At 47.4% G+C, this 20660-nt stretch overlaps 1 protein-coding gene across 4 annotated transcripts in view; it reads left to right on the forward strand.

The window, feature by feature from the left end:
* The window catches only part of Myo18b (myosin XVIIIB), a 280964-nt gene that overhangs the window by 181976 nt on the left and 78328 nt on the right, over positions 1-20660 (forward strand). For 3 of the 4 annotated variants that reach the window (XR_015446186.1, XM_087198064.1, XM_087198065.1), the window contains exons 35-39: positions 10520-10633; positions 12078-12194; positions 14030-14113; positions 15049-15186; positions 17148-17333. Coding sequence is in view for 3 of the 4 variants with exons in the window: in XM_087198064.1 (XP_087054190.1) it covers positions 10520-10633; positions 12078-12194; positions 14030-14113; positions 15049-15186; positions 17148-17333 (639 nt within the window). In the remaining variant the exon portion in view is untranslated. Of the gene's footprint in view, positions 1-10519; positions 10634-12077; positions 12195-14029; positions 14114-15048; positions 15187-17147; positions 17334-18612; positions 18965-20660 lie in introns of those variants that run through there. The other variant, XM_087198067.1, reaches the window with a different exon arrangement.

Consider the following 20660-nt stretch of genomic DNA (forward strand, 5'->3'; position numbering starts at 1 on the left):
AATGCTCAGGAGGTAAGGATAAAAGGGGTAAGGGGTAGTGCCAGCAATAGAAGCTAGAACCAGCTTATGAATGGTCGAATGATCCCCTGGCTAAATTTATCCCAAAAGTAACAGGGAGCGATAGAAAGCTATTGGGCAGAGGAAGATACCACTGGAAGGACTTGGGAAAAAATGGCACAATTGCAGTCTCTGGCACTGGAGCCCTGATGTGCAGAATATCAGGCTCAACTGGGACCATGGGAGCCCCCTTAGACAAAGCATCTCCTGTCCATAAGGGCAGGCTCCCTTTAGCCCATTGTCCCAACATCTGGAACCTAAGAGAATTGTTTGTTTCTTTCCATCCATTTTATCCCACTGGAAACCTTGGTTGTATCTCAAGGGACAATTGTGGTGGGAACCCTTCCTGGTGACACACAGAGGACTCCGAGAGGCCATGGAGAAGTAGCTCACCTGTAGGGTTCAGATCCTGTGTCTGCTATTCAGTAGCTCTGTGATCTCAGGCAAGGCACCCTGCCTTTCAGAGACCGTGATTTCTTAGCTAATAAGGGGCTGAATACTTCCGGCTGATTAGGTTGGTGTATGGAGCACCAGACCCCAGATTTGAAAGAACTCTCTGAACTACAAACTCTGAGACCATCATTTAAAGATAGAATGCTTTCCCCTGGCACCTTTGCTCCACTCCTCAGCATTGGCTTATGGAAAGTGTTGGCCTCTGGGCACCCAATTTTTATAAGACCTCCTGGAACAGGTAGGCAAGGGAAGGGGTGGGGTCGATCGCATGACACTTGTTCTTTCAGAGCCAATTACTAATTAATTCCCATGGAATGTTTCCATTGGAAACAAACTAATCTGGAGACAGAAGCAATTCAACAACCAAGATACATAATTGAGATAATCGCTATGCATAAATAACATCTGTGAGTAGCAGATGCTGGCACCTGCTCCAAGGAAAAGTGAAGGAGGTCGTCTGCTCTGGGGCACTGGTTGGTTACTTGGTTGGGTTTCATTCATGTCTTTGACCCTTGTCTCCTCCCCAAAGGAAACATGTTATTTGCTTGTTGTTAAATAGAGAAAGATTTGCACTGAACTCTTTACTTGTTTGCTTAATTCATGTGGGGGACTGGATTCACCTCTTCCTGCTAAGATCAAAGCAGTCACCAAATCTCAGTCACTGTACTCCCTAAACAGCTCTATAGTTCCCCCCCTCCTCCCTCTCCCTGCCCTGGTCTCTCTCACTTGGATTTCTCTCAGGCCCACTGGCTTCCAGTCTTGTCCACACAATCTTTCTACCACCTGATATTTGGAGAGAGAATCTTAAAATGTAAATAGTGTCTTGGGTCTTTGTGTTCAAGATCCTTAAGTGGCTTGCTGTTGCTCTCAGCACACAGTCCATGTTTTTTTTGTTTGACCTACACGACGCAGAACCTTATTTCTGCCTTGGTGTCCTCCACACCTGTTCCTACCTTGTCACCTCTGTGAGGTGCTTGTCTCTCTCTCAGCTCTTTCTCTGCCTGTGGAATATCCATGTTTCCTCTGAAGTTGAGTTTGGGCATCTGATCTTGGGGGCATCTCTGGCTCCCATAAACTGGGGTGAAAGTCCCACCAATAGCCCACAGCCTCCTGGGATTACCCCTGTGTCAGTACATGCCACTCTCTTGTGATCACCCCGTTTCATGCATTTTCTTTATGGCTCCTTAAAGACAGGGACTGGAATGAGTAATACTTGTCCAGAGTCACAAAGTCAACTAAAGGTGGAACTGGGATTTGAACTAGGGAGTCTGTGGTGCCTGCTTGGTTAACCAATACCCCACATCCATGCAAGCAGATGTCTGATTGGCCTGCTGCCATCTCAGGGCCCCTGTGTCTCTCCTGAAACCCCTGGATGCTCCTATGAGCCATTCTCTGTGGGACTGTGGCTCAGCTTCTGTAATCACCCAGGTAGGCCATTGGCCTGGTGCCTCTTCTTCACCATGAGTTTCCAGTGATGATTAACGCACAGGTGGAGGCCCCCATTAGTGCCCAGAAGACTGATTACCCCGGATCCATCCTCAGCGCCCTTAATTGGAACATTTGTCACCATGTGTCACCTATGCTTCCATGAGATGTTGGAAATAATTGATATGCTCTGGGCTGATGACCCTGATGGGAGCCCATGGGTGAGCAGGCACCTAGGGAACTCATCTCCTCAGCCAGCAACCCCAGAGCAGGTGGCCTTGTTTGGGGATTCATTTGAAGAGACTTTATTTTTTCTTTAAATATTATGTTAGAGTAAATTGATTCAATATTAACATAACCTCCTGTCAGAGGAAATAAAGGCCACATCATAATTCGTTAAAAACATGGTAATTACAATCCTGTTCGCCCCACAAATATTAACACTTTCAAGGCTGGGATGAATTGAGGTTGGAGAAGCCAGTTTAATCAAAGGCAAGAAACACTATCTTCTCCTTGAAAGGACCCCCTGAGTAGCCATGAGGGACCAGTCCCCCAGTCCCACAGAGCAGCCACTGGCCCAATGGGGTCGAATAACCATCCTACCCGCAGTGCTGCCTGTGGGAGCACTGACTGTCTGCACACTGTCAGGCATGGTGCCAAACATGTTGAGGTCACAAACTAACTTGGATCGTCCTCTCAAACCTACTTCCCGCGGGTGCAGGGGGCAGTGTGTGGAGTATAACTGCCCAAACTGGCTGGTGGGCTAGCACAGCAGTTGATCTTTATTGTGGGTGATGGACACTTGTGTTTTGTGTGGATTTTTACTATGATGCTTAGAGCTGATGTGAACATTTTTCACATGTTATTTTACAGGGGAAGGAGGATGGGGACAAGTGTAAGCATGACTGTAGGCTCTAGATCGAGATGTGTGATATCTCCAGACTACAGTACACAGTGCTGGTTTTGGTTTTCCAAAGAACTGGTACACATTCTCTATGAAGAATGTTATCATTATGTGTATCTAAAATGTACCAATAAATGTTTTCCTAAATAAACAAACAACAACAAAAAACAAAGTATCTGTGGATGTTTCTGTATGGCTAATAGTGTGAAGGTCACAGGGTTCCTGACCCTGGCTGGTATTTGGTGTGGTTGGTCATCTTCACCTCTTAGCCATGTGGGAAGAGGGGTCTTTATGGATCTATTTTGCGTCTCCCTGATGAGTGATAATATGTAGTTGGGTCATCTTCTGAAGGCACTTTGGCCACTTGGGTATGTACTTTTGCAGGCTCAAGGTATGCCCTCACTTGTCTGTTGAGTTGTCTGCATTTTTTTAGTGATTTGCAGGATATTTTCACTATAAACTCTTGGCATGGTATGTCTGTTACAAATGTTCCCTCCTACTTGGTGTCTTACTGTTGTATTTTCCTAGTGATGTCCCTTCTTGAAGGGATACTCTTGATGTTGCTTAGACTCATCTTCAGTTGTAGGCACCTTGGAATTCAAGTTATCAGTGGGTCAGGCAGAGGGTACTCTACTTGGCTGAACACTGGTTGAGTGAGTGTTGGACCCAGGAATACCCTCCCTGCAGGGTGCAATTATCTATAAAGTCTCTGGGGCTCCTGAGCTTTCTTTTGTACAGTGAGGGAAATTTCAACTACATGGTTGGTTTCCAAAGCTTGTGTTTGTCTGTATATGTGTTTGTTTTGTTTTTAGCAAAAGAAAATTATTGAGGGAAAATATCATTAGAACATTTTTTAAGGGAACTTGTGGTTTTGAGGTGGCCTGGGGTTGTGAACACCTTCAGACTACACTGTCCAGCAGCCTCCTTTGACCAGGGCAGGTTCACTAATAACAGTTTTTCTTACTCTTAAAAAAATGGGAAAAATAGGCATTCAGGAAGAGTTTTGATTCACCAGTGGATGATAGTCCCTTTGCAAAATGGAAGGAAAATTCCGAAATATTTAATATATGTCTAAATAGCTTGAGACCAAGGACACAGGAAGTAGCCACCTTGCAGTCTTGGGAAGTTTTCCCTTGGGGCCACTGTCATCAGATTTCTGCCTTGCCCAGACCTTTGTGGGAACTGTTCTGACAGTTTTGAAAAGTTTGCATGGAACATTTTGGTTTCGAGAGGTCAAGGCTGTCTGTAGCTTGAGTTATAAGGGGTTCCCTTCAGGGGAACCCTGCTGCTAAAGGTCAGTTCTTTGCAGTGCCCAAGGGGATGTCAAGGCCTAGAACATGTTGAGATTATCCCGCCAAAGTCACACTCACTTGAACAGAATGCTTTCCCGGTGGCATTTGCGATGCAGTATTTTTAAATCCTCTGAGTTGTTCAGCCAGACTCAGAAATCCAGGATCTAAGTGCTCTACTGAAAGATCAGAATTTTGCCTTTGCCCACCTCTTTCCATATGCCTAACTATCTCCTCCAGGAGCTTACCAAGTCCAAAGCAGACATGTCACCTAGGTATTTAAAGCAGGCAGATGGCTTGCATAGGAAAGTGGTGCTGTGCATGGGTTTGCAGTTGATGTGTGTGTGAGGAGAATCTCAATTGCCTCAGCACTGAATGGAAAGGAGATGGGGGCTGGGGAGGGTGCTGGGAAGAACTCTGCAGCAGACTTGTGCACACCCAGGTGGTAGGGGAGCCCAGAACCGCCTGGGCTAGGCGCCCCACTGACGTGCATCTGACCTTGGGGACTTCACTCACCTTCTCTGGACTGAAGGATCTCTGTTTGTAAAAGGAGGAGGCTTACTTCTTCCTGGCAGGGCTGTTGTGAGCTGCAGTGACTATGAATGCCAGACAGTTCACAAAGGGCCTGATACAGTGAGTGTTAAAGAAATCTTCCCCTCCTTTCAGGTTTTCCTCCCAGTGAGTAATTGGGAAAATGGAGATGATTTAGCCTCTTGTGTGTGGGGATCCATACACAGAAGAGTTAAACCATAGTAAGTATGATTCTGTCACAAGGTTTTGATAGAAGTATGTTGGTTCAACTTCTTGGCAGGCTAGCATCAACAAACACTATCAATGAATGGTTTTGGGTGCTTACTGCTGGCCTACACTATGTATGTGTGATCTCCCCAAATCATTTACCCATCCTGTATCTGGTTCTGTGTTTCAGCAGTTTAGCTCAAATTGGCTTGAGTAGAAAAAGAGAAAAGCTCCGAGGCTTTGGTGCCTTCAGGGTTGGCTGGATCTAGTTGCTCCAACTGTGTCATCAAAAATATGTCTGTTGCTGGGGATTTAGCTCAGTAGTTCCGCCACCTGCCTCGCAAGTGCAAGGACCTGAGTTCGACTCCCGGTACCAAAAAAAATATGTCTGTTGCCACCCCTTGGCTCAGTTCCTGCTTGTATTCTTAGGCAAACACTTCCTTATTAGTAGCATGAGGATTCCCAACACTCCAGCCTTTTAAAATCATTTCTGAAAGAGGAAATTTTGTTTCCAACGTGCCAGCAAAAGTCCTTGTATCAGCCTCATTTTTCCTCAGAACAAATCACTATAGTCAGCAGGAGGGGATACATTGTTAGGCTCAGCTGGGGCTCATGCTTCTCTGGGCTTTCGAGGAGCTAGCATGACCAGCAGCACCTGGATGTGTGGGAATGAACAGCTGTGGAAAGGGGACTGAGCAGATGCCGTGGTAGATTTCTGCTACAGAGCATCTATGGTGATAGCCCAGTGTAATGGCTCAGAGTGGGAACCCAGTGATCAGACTGCCCAGGTCCATCTCATACATCTGCCATTTAGTACTTCTATGACTTTGAGAAGTCACTTACCCTCTTCAGTCTTCAGTTTCCTCAACTAGAGCAGCAGGAATGATTTTTGTCACTGAGAGAGCTGTGGAGTCGAAATGGTTCAAATACAAAGTGTTTAAAACAGAACCTGGCACAGAGTAAGAGCTCATCCTTGTAACCTATGTGCTTGGCATCCCACAACTTGTGTGGTCCACAACTTACACAACTGTACCCTGCAGTCCTGCTCAATGAATGAGAAACATTTTCTCCCGCATTTTATGTATGATGAAAACCAAAGCTCAGAGTGGCTGAGAAACTTGCTCAAGGCCACCGGATCAGAGATAAAGGATCTGGAACAGGAACTCAATTCTGCTTGAGCCCAGGATTGCTCCTAACCACCATGAAATTCTGGATGATGTCCGAGGTCCCCTCTCATCATAGTTGAGGAGCCATATGGGAGAGTGCAAACCACCCACCACCAACATTTAATCCTAGGTGGTGCTAATCTCATCTTGGCCCTGTGAACTCCAGGCTTCCAGGACCTGCAGCATTCTGCTACAATCACTGCAGTGTCAGGATCTCAGCAGATTACCCCCCCACACCCCCCTGCTACAAAGCTTAGGGATACTTACCTAATGCCCAAGGTTGGGAAGCATGTTCAAACCCATAGCTATAGTGCAGGGAGAACTGGGGTGGGTGTGTGTACATTTCATAGATGGAGACCCTTGTCTCCTTGTCCTCAGGGACTGGGACAGCACTGCAGGCCCCCTTTATCCCTCTTCAGGGCCCATACTTCAGAGTTTGAGCTTTGGGGACAGAGGCTGATTTCACAAGCAAAGGAAACAGTGACTGACTATGGGCAAGAGGGAGGGGAGCCTTCCCATTATTGAAGGTGTTTGGGGGTTCACACCCTCATACTTGTGCCATTATGATGATTCTGCAACAAGTGAAATTTGGAAGAGAAAGGAAAACATGATGTCTCTGAATGCAAACCAGATCCATTGTGCTGTCCAGGATCTGCTGTGAGGCCAGCCCTGCAGCTGGGTGGGGGGAGAGGTGGAAATTTCACCCTAAATCTCCACCCTTCTGTGAATGAACCCAAGAGACTTCCTCCAAGGGGATGTGATGGGGACCCAAAACCAAAAAGTCAGCCATCACCTAGGGTCCTTGATGCCAGGCTGGCTGCCAGGGATGGAGATTGACCCATTCCAAGGAAGCACTGGCTCCTGGGCAAAGTATTCCCAGGGTTCCAGGGCAGTGTCAAGCCAGTTTTTCCTCCACAGAAGGCTCTGAGCTGGCCCTCCTGTGACATGCCGCCAACTTCGTAAAAACATCAGTCAAAACGCCTCAATATGGAAATAATGTGCAGTGAGTTATTCTTACGCCAGGTCATCCATAATGGGAATTAGCCCAAGATGGCCCTGTATTTCTTCTTACTCCCTAAAGTGTCATAAATTGAAACTTTTAAAGCTTGGCATGAAGATGGCTTGTCAGAAGTATCCCTGAGCCTGCCCGGTGGAGGCCTTGGGCTGGAATTCCATTAAACCTGGACCTCCTTGACTTGTATGCCTCTGGGTTGCACGACCTCTCTCCCTGTCTGTCAGAGTCAGCCAGAGCGTCAAAGTCGTTCTTACCAGCGTTCATGATCTTCCTAGCCTTGTGCCCTCTTTGGGCTCTGCTTCATTTTCTTTGTTTCTAAAAATCAACTTCCCAGGCTCTTCTGGTCATGAAAGGGACTCACAACAACAGTGACAGTAATGATTGTCAGCATCTGGTAGTGTTTCTCAGTGGCAGGCACTGTGCTCTGTACTTAGAGTGTTTTTACACATATATCTTGGATAGATTCTTTGATGTAACCATCCCCATTTTCCAGATGAGGACATGGAGGCCCAGTAAGCTTAAGTGACTTGTGGATAAAGGCACATGCCTCAGAACTGGCACCTAGAAGTGCCTGTGCCTGTTGCCTTTCTTTCCCGCCCTGTGGAGCGAGCTCTTTCACCTCTGGGAAGTTCCAGGAAGGATGTGGGACTCCTAGAGGAGGATTGCTGGGCCCACTAAGTCTGTTTATTCAAAGGCTGAGTTCTCTCAGTCTGCAGACCCCATCCTGCTCCAGGCCTGTGGGACGCTTGCCGAGTGGCATCCATTGCAGCAGCAACTCACTGGGGGACAAGCCTTTCTCCTGTTCTACCCATGCTTTCTGACTTTCCAGCCAGAGGGTTTCCTGAGGGCAGAGAAGCTCAGTGGTTAGGTACTTGGGCTCAACTTGGAGCAGATAGGCTGGCCAGCTGTGTGACATTGGGCAAGTGTTCCCCTCTGTGACCCTCTGCTTCCTTACTGATCCCAGGGTTGAAGCAAGCAGAGAATGCACAGTGCCTAGGGAGTGATCCCCAAGACATAGGAATGGGCAGAGCTATAAGTGCCAAAATCACCCAGGCCAAGCTAATTCTGGCTCCGGCCTGGTAGGAGCTGAGAGAAAAGTGAGCCACTGTCCATAGGGACGGTGCTCCTGTTCATCTCAGCCTGGGGAGAAGGAGCCCTTCTGGATGGTGCTCCATTGACCTTTTGTAAACTCAGGCTGGAGAGAGAGCCACCCATGCCCTGTGGCCTGAGGATCTGTAGGGTCACAATGGTGTTGCCTGCAGTGCAGGAAGAACCCTGCAGGTAGGGGCTGACTTCCTATGCTCTGTCTGTGTTTGTGCTTGCTCATTTGCCTTCTGCCTCTGGCCTGGCCTTCTTGGCCGGGCAGTGGGGCCCTGCGTGATGCTGTCCCTCCTGTTCCTCCTCCTCCTCCTCCTCCTCTATCATGCCGCCCCTCCTCTGTTAAATGTGACATCAGCTCCCCTAATGGACCATCTGCTTCTCCCTGCCTCACCTCTCTTCTGTGCATACTCCACAGTGCGGAAATTTCCATTTCTTCCTGCTTCTGCCTGGTTGGAGCATTTCCATTGTCTCTTCCTGGAGGACCACAGCAGCGTCCTCCCTGGCCACCCTGTTTCCCATCTTGCCCCAGTAAAGCCAAGGGAGGTCGTGCCACCCACCTATTTAGAAACCATCCATGGTTTCCATACAGATTGAAATAATAAATAACCTAATAATAAATGGCCTAAGCTTTGTGGTTTAGCCCACAAGTTTCACTGATGTGACCCCCATTCTCTCTCCTTTCCCTCTCTGCATAGTAGCCCAGCTATACTGGCAGTCTTTCTGCTTTCATACAGTACTTCATTTATTTCTATCTCTGCCTCGGGGTCTTTGTACTTGTCACTGCCTCTACCCAGGACCCTGTTTCTCCTAAATCTGTACAAAGCTGTCTCTTTTGCATCTTTTAAGTCTTAGCTAAAATGTTTCCCCTTTTTGAGGCCCCGACTTCAAGGAGGGGTTGGCTTTGCCCTGCCTGCCTGCCTACTTCTCAGCTGGCCAGAGGCTCTGGACTTAGCTGCTGGAAGCTCACCTCACATCTAACATCTCTTTTCTGCCATTGATTAACCTTTAACTATGCTGGTCACCTCCCCATGCTTTGCATCATTTCCCTCACTGTTCTCAGTCCCCCCCAGTCACCATGGGAGATGAGCCACCAAGCCTTCCTTTCCTGGCCCTGTACTGCACCTACCTGTAGAAGCACACTGTTCTCAGGGGCTCAGAAAGGCAGCTGTGTTCGGCCCCTGGCAGCGGGGCAAGCTGGGCAAAAGCACCAGTGTGTGAATACTCCCAGAGTCAGAGAGCCTCAGACACCAGCGATCCCAGTGCCATCTGCATGCTAGCCTCCTCCTAGCTCCCTGCCTCATTTTCCTCTTCTGTAAAGTGAGGATGTTTGTGGTGTGCACCAGGAAGACTGGGCAGGAAGAACAGAAGAGAAACCACAAGCCTTTTTCCTTTGTCTATCAGCAGCAGCCCTAGTATTAACTCTTTTGAAGACTGGCCTGGTGTTTTAGAAGGTGTGCTCTTCAGGGAAACATATCTCTGCTTTGCAGCTGTGTGGCTTCAGACAAGGTGCTGCCCTTCTCTGAGCCCTGAGTGTTTCCTTAGGTGATTTCTAAGGTGCTTTCTCTTTGGAGGTTCTTGACTTCAGGAATTAAGAAGAAGCTGCCAGCTGCAGACTGGGCTTAGGTTTGTGCACAGGTGGGGGTTCTCCAGTGGGGCATGGCTGTCTTCCAGGGCTGCTCATTGAGGTAATTGTGCCTATCTTGGCCCCACTTTCCAGGATAGGAGGTTCATTTTGTGCAGGTGGCACAAGAAGAGAAAGAAGATGGTAGAGAGATTTAAGTTGGTGGCTCTTAGCCTTTCAGAGTCTAGTAAAAGCTGTGAACCTAGGAAAATGCTCACTTGCAGAATATTTTGCATTTCAAAGGTTTATCAACTGGCTTTTAACCCTGAGTCCTGGTTAAGAAACTTCTACTTGGCAGGCTCCCACCAGCCTTCGAGATGCCTCCTCCAGGAAGTCTCCTGGGATTCTCATCCCATTCCTGCCACCGTGTGCCCCTTCTTCCCTGTGCTCCCCAGAGGTGGTCACGACCTATCCCTGCCTGTCCCCTCAGGAGGGCAGGCCCAGGTCAATCATTCCCAGAGTGTCATGTGCCTGGCTGTAAGGGGAGTCAGCAGTGCATGCCGAGTGGGACCATGGAACACCAGTGCTGCAGCAGATGACATAGCTGTGTGTCAGAGCCTGTGATGTTTGAGTGGACACAGAGCCTGGCCACCTGAGATGCAAATACACTAGTTCCCCCTGGTAGTCCACTGATGACTAGGTACATTACCCTGTTTCCCACGAGGAGTGAGCTGTGCTGTGCTGAGGGGACATTCAGGGAGGCAGCCTCAGGGACTCAGCTCTTTCTTTGTCCCCCATGGCCTGGTCCAGCTGAAGCAGAGCGAGGCCAAGTGTGAAGATGCCCTGAAGACCCAGAAGGCACTGACTCTGGACCTGGAGAGCATGCACAGTGAGCTGGAGAACATGACCCGGAGCAAGAGCCTGGTACTGTCCCTTCCTGCAGCCATGGAGGCCTAGATGTTGTGGGCCTCTGGGTGCTAGTGTGGGCCTACAGGGTGCTTAGCACTATGAGGGAGACAGAGGCAATTATTTTGAACCTGTTGTGTTTGATCATAGAGTATCTACTGTGGGTGTAATTGGAACCCCCTTGGAGAAATAGACCTTCACTGTGGACCTGTTGGGTGCCACCTTGGAGTATAGACCTCCATTTATACCTTAGCTTTATAAGAGTGACAGGAGCACTTACCTATTGGGCACTCAGCACTCTGTGCAGAGATCCTACTGTGAGCTGAGCATTATAGAGGTCAAGGACATATACGAGGGTCAGCTGTATACTACCATCTGCAAAGGTAAGCAAGGGAGCCTGTTGTAGACCTACTGTGTGCTCAGTACTGTGAGGGTGCATCCAGTGTGAGCCTGTTGTTGCTCAGCACCCTAAATGGGAACATGACTGCTCATTGTGTACCCACTGTGCTTACTGCTGTAAGTGGTTCCCAGGTAGCTATTGTAGTCCTACTGTGTGCTCATCTTCATCAGAGGACTTGGTCTTTAGTGTTGGGCTATGTAGGCTTATTCCTATAAGAAGATAAGGGTGTCTCTCATGGGCCCATTTAGACAGTAAAGAGACTCAGGCATTTATTATAGGCCCACTTTGTACTCTTCGGTGAATGTGTACAAATGAACACACATTATGTGTCTATAGCATGGAAGAATATTGGGTATGGGTTTCAGTGCTCCTGTCTGGGTGTACATGACTGGCTTAAATTTATATTCTATGTAAAATCCCAAAAGTTTAGGTAGAGCTACAGATTTATAAATAAAAGCTTATCTCATTATTCCTCCTGGTCCTTTCATCCTAAATTTTGTTTGCACTAAATTAAGAGGAACTTGCCCACAAACATTCACACACACACACACACACACACACACACACACACTCATGCACTCACACAGAACTGTACCAACACATATACAAAATCACCAGACTCACATGCCCTCATAGGTAAAATATCCAAGCAGATTTGGCCACCCACCTAACAGACATTTATCAAGCATTTGCTATAGTACCAGCCCAGTGCTTAGTGCTGGGGGTACAGCTGTGAGCAGAACCAAGTCCTTGTTCTCAGGGAGATTACAGGTTTGCACTTCCATATCTGTGCCATGTGTATTTAAAATGTGCTTGCTACATGGATTCTCATAGGAGGCTTACATGAATAACAAATCCACCCCCCACTGCATTCACAGTCATATGCACACCTAGCGCACACACACACACCAGCAGCAGCAGCAGCAGCACGTGCATTGTCACCCACTGCAGCCTTACCCATAGATAGTCACTCACCTCACACATCCATAGCCAAGGACCCCAGGTCTCCTCCTACTTGCCACCTTTTGACCTCACCCCTGTTCCTGGCCTGCCTCCCGCCAGGTGGATGAGCAGCTGTACCGACTGCAGTTTGAGCGGGCAGACCTCCTGAAGCACATCGATGAGGACCAGGATGACCTGAATGACCTCATGCAGAAGCACAAGGACCTTATTGCCCAGGTGAAGAGTGGGCTTCTTGGGGGTAGGGTGACAGGAATGTGGAGAGGTGAAGTACTTGGACTACTTCCTGGTCTTAGGACCTTGGAGGAATGCACGCCATATAGACAGATAGGAATTAGAAATTCCTGTGGCCCTAAGAGAGGAGAGTGTCACTTCAAGATAGTGGGTGCATCTCTGGAGAACTTCTCCATCCAGAAAAAAAGTTTGATTTATTCATACATCTATTTGCCCATCCAGTATCTATCTGCTCATCAATTCATCCATTAAATTACCAGACCACTAATTTATCCATCTATCTACCCACCCATCCATCTATTTACCCACCTATTCCAATTCCTATCATTTTACCTATCTATCCATCCATCCATCCTTTTATCCTTTCATTCATCTATCCATCCATCCTTTTATCCTTTCATTCATCTATCCTCCCACCCATTTATTCATCCATCTATCCACTCATTCATCCATCCTTCTGTTCATCTATTTGTCCATACTTCCATCTACTTCTTCATTCATTATCCTTCCATTCATCCTTTCACTCATCCATCCTTCTACCGATTTACTCATTCATTCATCATCCATCCATCCATTCTTTCATTCATTCATACATCTACTCACTTGCCCATTCATTCATTGTTCATTCATTCACCTATCATCTATCCACCCAACCTTTCATTCGTCTATCCTTCTACCCACTTATTCATTTTCTATCCATCTTTCCATCTATCCTTTCATTCATCCATCCTTCCACTCATTTATTCATTTATTATCTAAACATTTATTCATCTGTCCATCTATTACTCTGTCTATCCACCCCCTATTTGCTGAAGACTTCCTATGTGTGGGGGACCACACATATGTGAGGAGGGCCAAGTATGCTGTGGTGGTTGGTTGCCCATCCCCTTTCCATTCATGACCTCATGTAGTTCAGGGTCCATGGACTGGGCAGACCTATCACATTATCACCCAGAGGAGAGAAGGGACTTGCAAACTGAACCATGAGTGCCTTCCACATTGCCCCCAGAGGATATCTGGGGTAAATGCCCCCAGACTCCAACACGGCCAACAGAGATTCCAGCTGAAGGTGCTTCTGCTAAACAAGGGACCTTCATAACAAAAGTATTCAGTGATGTCACTACCATTGTAACGACTAGCACAAAAGAGCTCATGTTACCTTTTGCATTGGTGAATCACTTATTTTTGTCCAAAATAGAAGTTTATTTGTTCAGCTATAAAACCAATGTGTACATATGTCCATTATAAAAATTTAATAAAAACATGTGGAAAGTAGGAAAAGGAGAGACCATCTTGTTCTTTGGAATTCTTCTCTTCACAGATAATCAAGCTCAGTCATTGGCTCTACCTTTTTGTAGGATCTTTACTCTCCATCACCTGCTGGAATCTCTGAACAAACCCTGTGGACAGTGACCGAGCAAACATTCTCAGCCCATTTTATAGATGGGGAGACTGGGCCACAGAGAGGTTCTTTGGCTTGCTATGGCCAGTGTCCAGGTCTAGGACTTCATCACCTGGCAATAGAGCAGCTCTCCCTTGGAATTTGGCCTTTGTATTGTGGCCAGCCCATCTCAGTCTGGGCTCTCCAAGGTGTATCATAAGGTTCTGGGAAGTGGACCAGGCTACAGGCTGATGTAATTGAAGTGACTCAGCCAACCCTGAGATGGAGGAGGTTGGGAGGGTGTGAGAGGTATTGTTTGAGTACAGCCATCGCCATGGAAGCTCTGAGAGTCATAGACATCTTTAGGAGGGGGAGAAGGGACTCTTATCCTAGCAAAGTCTATGGTCTTGCAGTGATTTTTTTTTTTTTGTCTCACCAGTCTGCAGCTGACATTGGACAGATCCAAGAGCTACAGTTGCAGCTGGAGGAAGCAAAGAAGGAAAAGCACAAGCTTCAAGAGCAAGTATATGCTCAGAGCTGCTGTACCATGGGGGAAGAAAGGAAGGGCTCCCTGGGACCCTTGGACTATCACTCACTCACTCAATAACTAGTGTGTGCCAAGGTGAACACACATATGTACACACACACACACACACACACACGGAGAGTCCCTCTTGCCTGTTTCTGCCCCATATGCAAATGACACTCAGCACTAACTAGTGCAGGCTTTTCTCCCTCTGAGAAGGGACTGGTCTATGCCTACAGGATCTTGGCCCTTTGGGACATCTTGCTTTGAAGTCATGATGTCTCTGAATCTCCCTGGCTTTCTGTCATTACCTGGTAAACTCGTATTATATAAGTCCTTCTAGAACTGTCATATGTGCATGCTTAGAGTGACTGTCAGAGTGACTAATTCTCACACAAATATCCATGGAAACTGAGCAGCAACAAGCATGACAAAAATAATAGCAGCACTGGCCGTTGTTGGGTGTTCATGATGTGCCAGGAGCTGAACTCCTTCAGTCCACACAGTGGAAACAAGGATCTGAGGCTAAGGGAAGAGAGCCTGCATACCCAAGCTGGTCTAGCTGCCAAGCAGTGGGCAGGTCCTGTGCTTGGCTCCTGAGTCACCCTGGCCTGTGGCTTTTGCTGCTGGACCTTTGCTGCTCACAGGTTAGCTTTGCTCTTTTATCACAGCAGGGACAGAGGTAAGAGAAATGATGAGTAAAAGCCCCTTTGGATTCAGAAGGCATAGGAAACATCACCTCTAAGCACCTGCCACCAGGAGTGGCATCCAGTGTGAGAGTCCAGTGGGATCCTCAGTTGGGGCCCCAGAAGTTCTCATGTGCAGACATTCAGTGTGTAGTACTTGAGCAGAGAAGGAGACAATGTGAGTGGGCCTTGGGGCTGGGACCTGTGTGTGCCTCTGTCCTGGGACTCTTCTCTGTGTGCCCTCAGCTGCAGGTGGCTCAGATGCGCATCGAGTACCTGGAGCAGTCCACCGTGGACCGGGCTATTGTCAGCAGGCAGGAGGCAGTCATCTGTGACCTGGAGAACAAGACAGAGTTCCAGAAAGTGCAGATTAAGAGATTAGAGGTACTCAGTGGCATCTAAACCTGGCTTGGGCCTGGAGCGGGAGGCTTGCTTTCAGCTCTATCCAGCCTTCCACCCACCATCTGTCAACTCAAATGCTTTTTGAGGAAAAAGAGTGCACATCTATCTCCTGTTCTTCCTCTCCTCCCTTCCCCTTTCCTTTCTTCCTGTTTCCACTGCACATTCCACAAACAGCCTATCCATTCATCCATCCATCTCTGTTCACCTCATCCACCATCAGTCATTACTCCATGAGTCTATCTCCCCTTCCATTTTTCCTCCTCCACACTCCCTCCATTTTTTTCTTCTCTTTTATTCAGACCCAGACCCCTCTGTTTGCCAATCCTTTGTCCAGTTCTTCCCATCTCCACCCCTCCACTCATCCACTTAGTTGCCCAGCACTCATTTTGAACAGAAATTTGTTTTTCACCTCGTGTGTGCTAAACCCTATGTCAGGTGCCTGGAAGATAAATGCATAATGCATAGAGCTCTGATGAGGATGTGCACAAATACCCACAGTCCGAAGAGGAGGCTGTGGGGTTCAGAGGACAGAGGTCCTTCTGAGGCTGAGGAGGTAGAAAGGTTTCCAGGAGAAGAAGCCTTTAATGCTGGACCCTGAAGGACAGATAAGCCCTTGATGGGGTGAGTTAGGCTTCACTGATTACATTTACACTTGACCTTGCACTGGGATCCCAGGTGTTTATTCACCTCTTCAGCTTTGCTGGCCAAGGTCATGGGACATTTACAGAATACATTGCTATTGTCAAAGTCAAATTATCAAGAGCCTCTCCCATCAGGCCATCCACTTGATGTTGAATAAAGCCCTGGAGGTTAGGTAGGACAGGCCTCATCTAATAAAGGACAAAAGTGACCTCAGAGGGGTCAAGTGACTTTCAGAGAAGAAAGGAAAATTAATATAACATGAAATTGAAATAGTCTATCTACAACTTTCCTCTCTGCCACCATTATTTGAATTCACTGAACCCCAGGTCCCTGGGGTAGAGAGATAGGGTACCTTGAGGACACGGTTTGTGAATCACTCTTCTTCCTCCTGCCCCTTTGCTGTGTTTTGAAATTGATGCTCGACTCCCTTTGGAAGGGGAAGAGGACCCGAAGAGTAAGCCTGCCTTTAGGATATTACTCAGTGTCTGATCTGTAGTCTGCTTCTTCCCTTGTCCATGGCTCTAGACAGGAGCTCAGAGTTAGCACAGACTTGAAATATTCATGCGGGCCTCTCTTCTGTCAACACTGGAGTGTTTGTGCATCAGGGTCGATTGGTTCTAGGCCTGTTGGTGGCCTAATGAATTCTGCAGAACAGCCCTTGGGTTTTCTTTCTTTAGCACTGTGATGCCCAGTGCACCTTCTCTCTGTTGTTTCATTGTGTCCTCGTGGATTTTTGTTCCCTTAATAGGAAAAATACCATAAACTATTAGGACTGAGGCTCATGACAGGTGATCTGATCAAAGCCACTCACTTTATAAATCTAGAAACCAAAATCACACTGCAAAGTAGTTCTAACCCCCAGCATAGTTCTTTCTCTTGGGCACAGTGTATCTGCCAGACCTCAGGATGGATGGGGTTGCTGTAAATATTAACAATTCCCAGCCTTTATCCACCAAGTCCTCTAGCATATTGGGTAGGCCTGGGCAGTATCCTTGCTGCACACAGATCCAATCATCATCTTTATCTCAGGAAGGTTTACTAACTGCTCAAGGTCACACAGCCAGGAAGAGGTAGAGGTGGGATTTGAACCCAGAGTATCTTGAGTTAGGGTTCTCGTATTCTACTGCCTCTTAAAGTAGCAGTTAGCATTTTTTTTTTTCTATCTTCAAAGTCAATTCATTTTGATAGCAGGAATTGGAATTTTTAGCCCAATTACTGTATGCAAACATGCAGAGACTCAGCAGAGGATTCTCTTCCTGGACCCTGGCTGGCCTCTCAGGGATGTGCTCCACCCCTTGCAGGTCCTGGTGATCCGGCTTCGGGACAGCCTGATTAAGATGGGTGAGGAGCTGTCACAGGCAGTGGCATCAGAGTCCCAGCAGAGAGAGAGCAGCCAGTATTACCAGCGGCGCCTGGAGGAGCTGAAAGTAGACATGGAGGAGCTGCTGCAGCGCGAGGCAGAGGCCAGCCGGCGGTGCATGGAGCTGGTGAGTCCTGTCCCCAAGCTGGCTTTTAGTGATTGCAGGTCTGGGCTGTGATGGAGCCCTCAGCACAGCCCAGGGGAGGACTTCTGAATGGGAAACTCAATGTCTTGCCTGTTGGGGCTGTGGCATGGGCAAGATGCAGGGAGAAACCTGAGGGAATTGGGCTGTGCAACGACAAGGTCATGGGCTGCACATCCAGCACTGGGAGCAAAGTGGACCAGGGGCATTCACTGCTGCTGCCTGGGTGCTGAGCATGTGGATATTTTAGACCTCAGACTTCTCCTGACTTACATTCCATTCCAAGGGCAGGGAACCCTCATGCAAAAAGGAGGGAACCGATGTGTACTGAATGTCTGCCTTGCACAGTCTTAGCATCGTCCTGTCCTAGAATCTCCATCACAACTCTGCAAATAAGAATTTTTACTCCCAGCTTACGGATGAGGAAACTGAGCCCTCAAAGAAGTGAGATATCTAGTCTAAGGCACGTGTGGTAAATGTGGAACTATTTCTGGCCTATTAACAGTAACAACAAACATGAAAGAGAAAAATGATAAGGGTAAAAGCCACTGTGTATTAAAGGTTTCCTGTGTGTCAAGTTCTGGGTGAAACATTTTTTGTTTAAGTCTTCCTATCAGAACTGTGAGGTTGCTGCTCTTATGTTGTTCATTGTGAAGATGAGGAAACTGAGGCACGGGGAGGTTGACTTGCCTAACTGAGGCTCAGAGTGATGCATTCACTTGCCCAGGGGCACACATGACTATGAATTTAAACACAGGTCTGCCCAACTCTGTAGTCTGATTTTAGCCACTAAATTGTGCCTTGCCTGTGGTGTGGTCTGAGGAACATTTTAAACTTTGTTTCTTATGCTACATTCTAAGAACAGCTTCCTTCAGAGATTGCAGATATCCCAAGGCTCCAGATTTCTGAATCTGTGACCTGTGAGGCCTCTGAAGTCTCCTTTGCCCTGTACCATAGGGCCTTCACAATGTGTAGCATGCCAGGGTTGGCCCAGAGGCCTCTAAAGTACAGTCATTGCAACAGGTTGCATCAACTTGTCCTCCTGTGGCAAATAGCTTTTGAGGGCCACTGTATCCCGTAGCCACAGTCACCCCATTAGCTTTTCCCTGGACAATCCGGGTGCCTGGCTCTTCTTCAGCATGACAGAAGGCTGGAGAGGTGCCAGGCAGAGACTGAGGTTCCCAGGCAAAGTTCAGGTCCCCTGGCTGCCAGCTCCTCTACCCTGGCCCTGGGAGAGACAAAAGTTCTGTCCTCCGGTTGACAGGCTGACTTCCTCACTGACAGCCTGCTTCTCATGCTGCCGAGCCTTCAGGCTCTGACTGGGAGGAGAGAAGACATCCCAGCCTTTTTCCTCTGACATCTTCTTCAACTGGCCAGACACACAGGCACTCTGGCTATATCAAATAGTGCTTTTCTCTCTCCCTCACTTTCTGTTTTCCTTTCTTCCTTCCTCTCTGACTTCCCTCTTTCCCTATTTTCTTTTCCCTTGCTGCATTCCTGGAGTCATATTCAGATTTTTAAAGGCCTTAAAGTGCCAAAAAGATTGTTCAGGCTCATCTTGAAGATGTTCTGGATTTGGATTCATACCACTGCAATAAAGTGACTATTACAACGAAGAGAGTCAGACAGATTTTTTTGGTGTCCCACTGAATTTAAAAGTTATGTTTCACTGTATTATAGTATATTAAATGTGCGACAACATTGTGTATTTAACAAACAATGTACATGGTTTAATTTAAAAATACTTGATTGCAAATGAATGCTAAAGGTCATCTGAGTTGTTGGAAACATGGACTGATAAGATGCCCCACACAAAGTCATCACAAACCTTCAGTTTGCAGCTAGTGTAATATCTGTGAATAGCAATAAAGAAAAGTGCAGTGAAATGACGTGGGACTGTGTACTGCCACCCATGTGATTCACAGTAGAAATAATATGAAACAGTACATAACACACAAAGCTTGCATGTATGCTGAAGTTAGGGCATCTTTTTTTTCTCATTGTAAGAATCTGTATAAGATTGTCTAGGCTAACCTTGTCTTTTTATTTTGTTTGTCTATGATTGGTTTCCCATGGGTGCCACAATGAGTGGCCATAGACTGGATAGCATAGATGTGTTGTCGCACAGCCATGAAGATCAGGGTTCTGAAGACAAGGAGTTGGCAGAGCAGTCTTACTCCAAGGCTCTAACCCATTCCTTGCCTCCTTCAGCTCCTGATGGCTGCAGGCATTTCTGGCTTATGGCAGCATGGCTCCAGTCTCTGCCTCCATCTTCCCTTCTTCTCTGAGTATGTGTGTCTCAAATACTCTTCTGTCTTTTGCTTAGAAGGGTAACTGGCATTGGATTTAGGAGCCACCCTAAATTGAGGTGGAACTCATCTTGAGGTCCTTATTTTAGTTCTCTCTACAAAGAGTTCCTTTCCAAACAAAGTTTTATTCGAAGGTCCCAGTGGACCTATTTCATGGGAAGCCACCCTGGAATTCACTCCCAGAGTGGAGGGTATGTTCCCACCTGGCTGGTATTGTGAAGGCATGCAGCACATTTGGGGTTCCCTTGGTGCTTCTGGGGGGAGAACAAGGCTCGAAGGAACAATGCCAGGCCATGAGCCTCTTCCTAGCACTGGATGTCCCACACTCACCAACCTATTTGCCCTCAGCAATGTCCCGTGTCTTTGGGCAGAGAGGGTGAGGTGGCATGAGAGGAAGGGACCAGGGAACAGATACAGTCTCCCATGATCCATCCTCTTCAGCCAGGCCTCACCTTCTGTTTCCATTGCCTCCCAAAATGCCATCACATTATGAATCTGTCAGTGGATTAATCCACTAATGAGGTTGGAGCCCTGATAATCCAGTCAATCCCCCAAGCCTGGGAACGGCATTCCACACAGTGAACCTCTGTGGGAGGTTTTGGATCCCACCTGTAACACACACACGTTGTATCTGTAGTTTTTACTATGGGTCAAGGTTGGTGGTAAGTGCTGGTTCTCTACCGAGGAGCAGGACTTGTGGGAAATGTATGATTCCATGGGAAAATAGAACTCTGGTCATTGCTAGTGTATTTTATACAAATACAGAGTTTTCTTCAGGATGAGAGGTCAGAGCTTTCGCGGGCCAAACTGGCAGCCAAGCACTGTGATTTGGGGCATTCTTAGCCAATTGGCATCAATTCTTTCTCCCATGCCCACTGTCACTACTGAAAATCCATTTCCTAGGGTAAAAGATTATCCTCTTTGTCTTGCATTTTTAAAATTCAAATTTCCCTGAAAGGGATAGGAGTTTCCCAACTCTGCAGTCCAAGCATGCATGCCCACA

Source organism: Heterocephalus glaber, unplaced genomic scaffold (assembly GCF_053883595.1).
Source record: "Heterocephalus glaber isolate CG9 unplaced genomic scaffold, H.glaber_assembly_v1.0 deba00001687, whole genome shotgun sequence".
In the NCBI taxonomy this organism is placed as follows: domain Eukaryota; kingdom Metazoa; phylum Chordata; class Mammalia; order Rodentia; family Bathyergidae; genus Heterocephalus; species Heterocephalus glaber.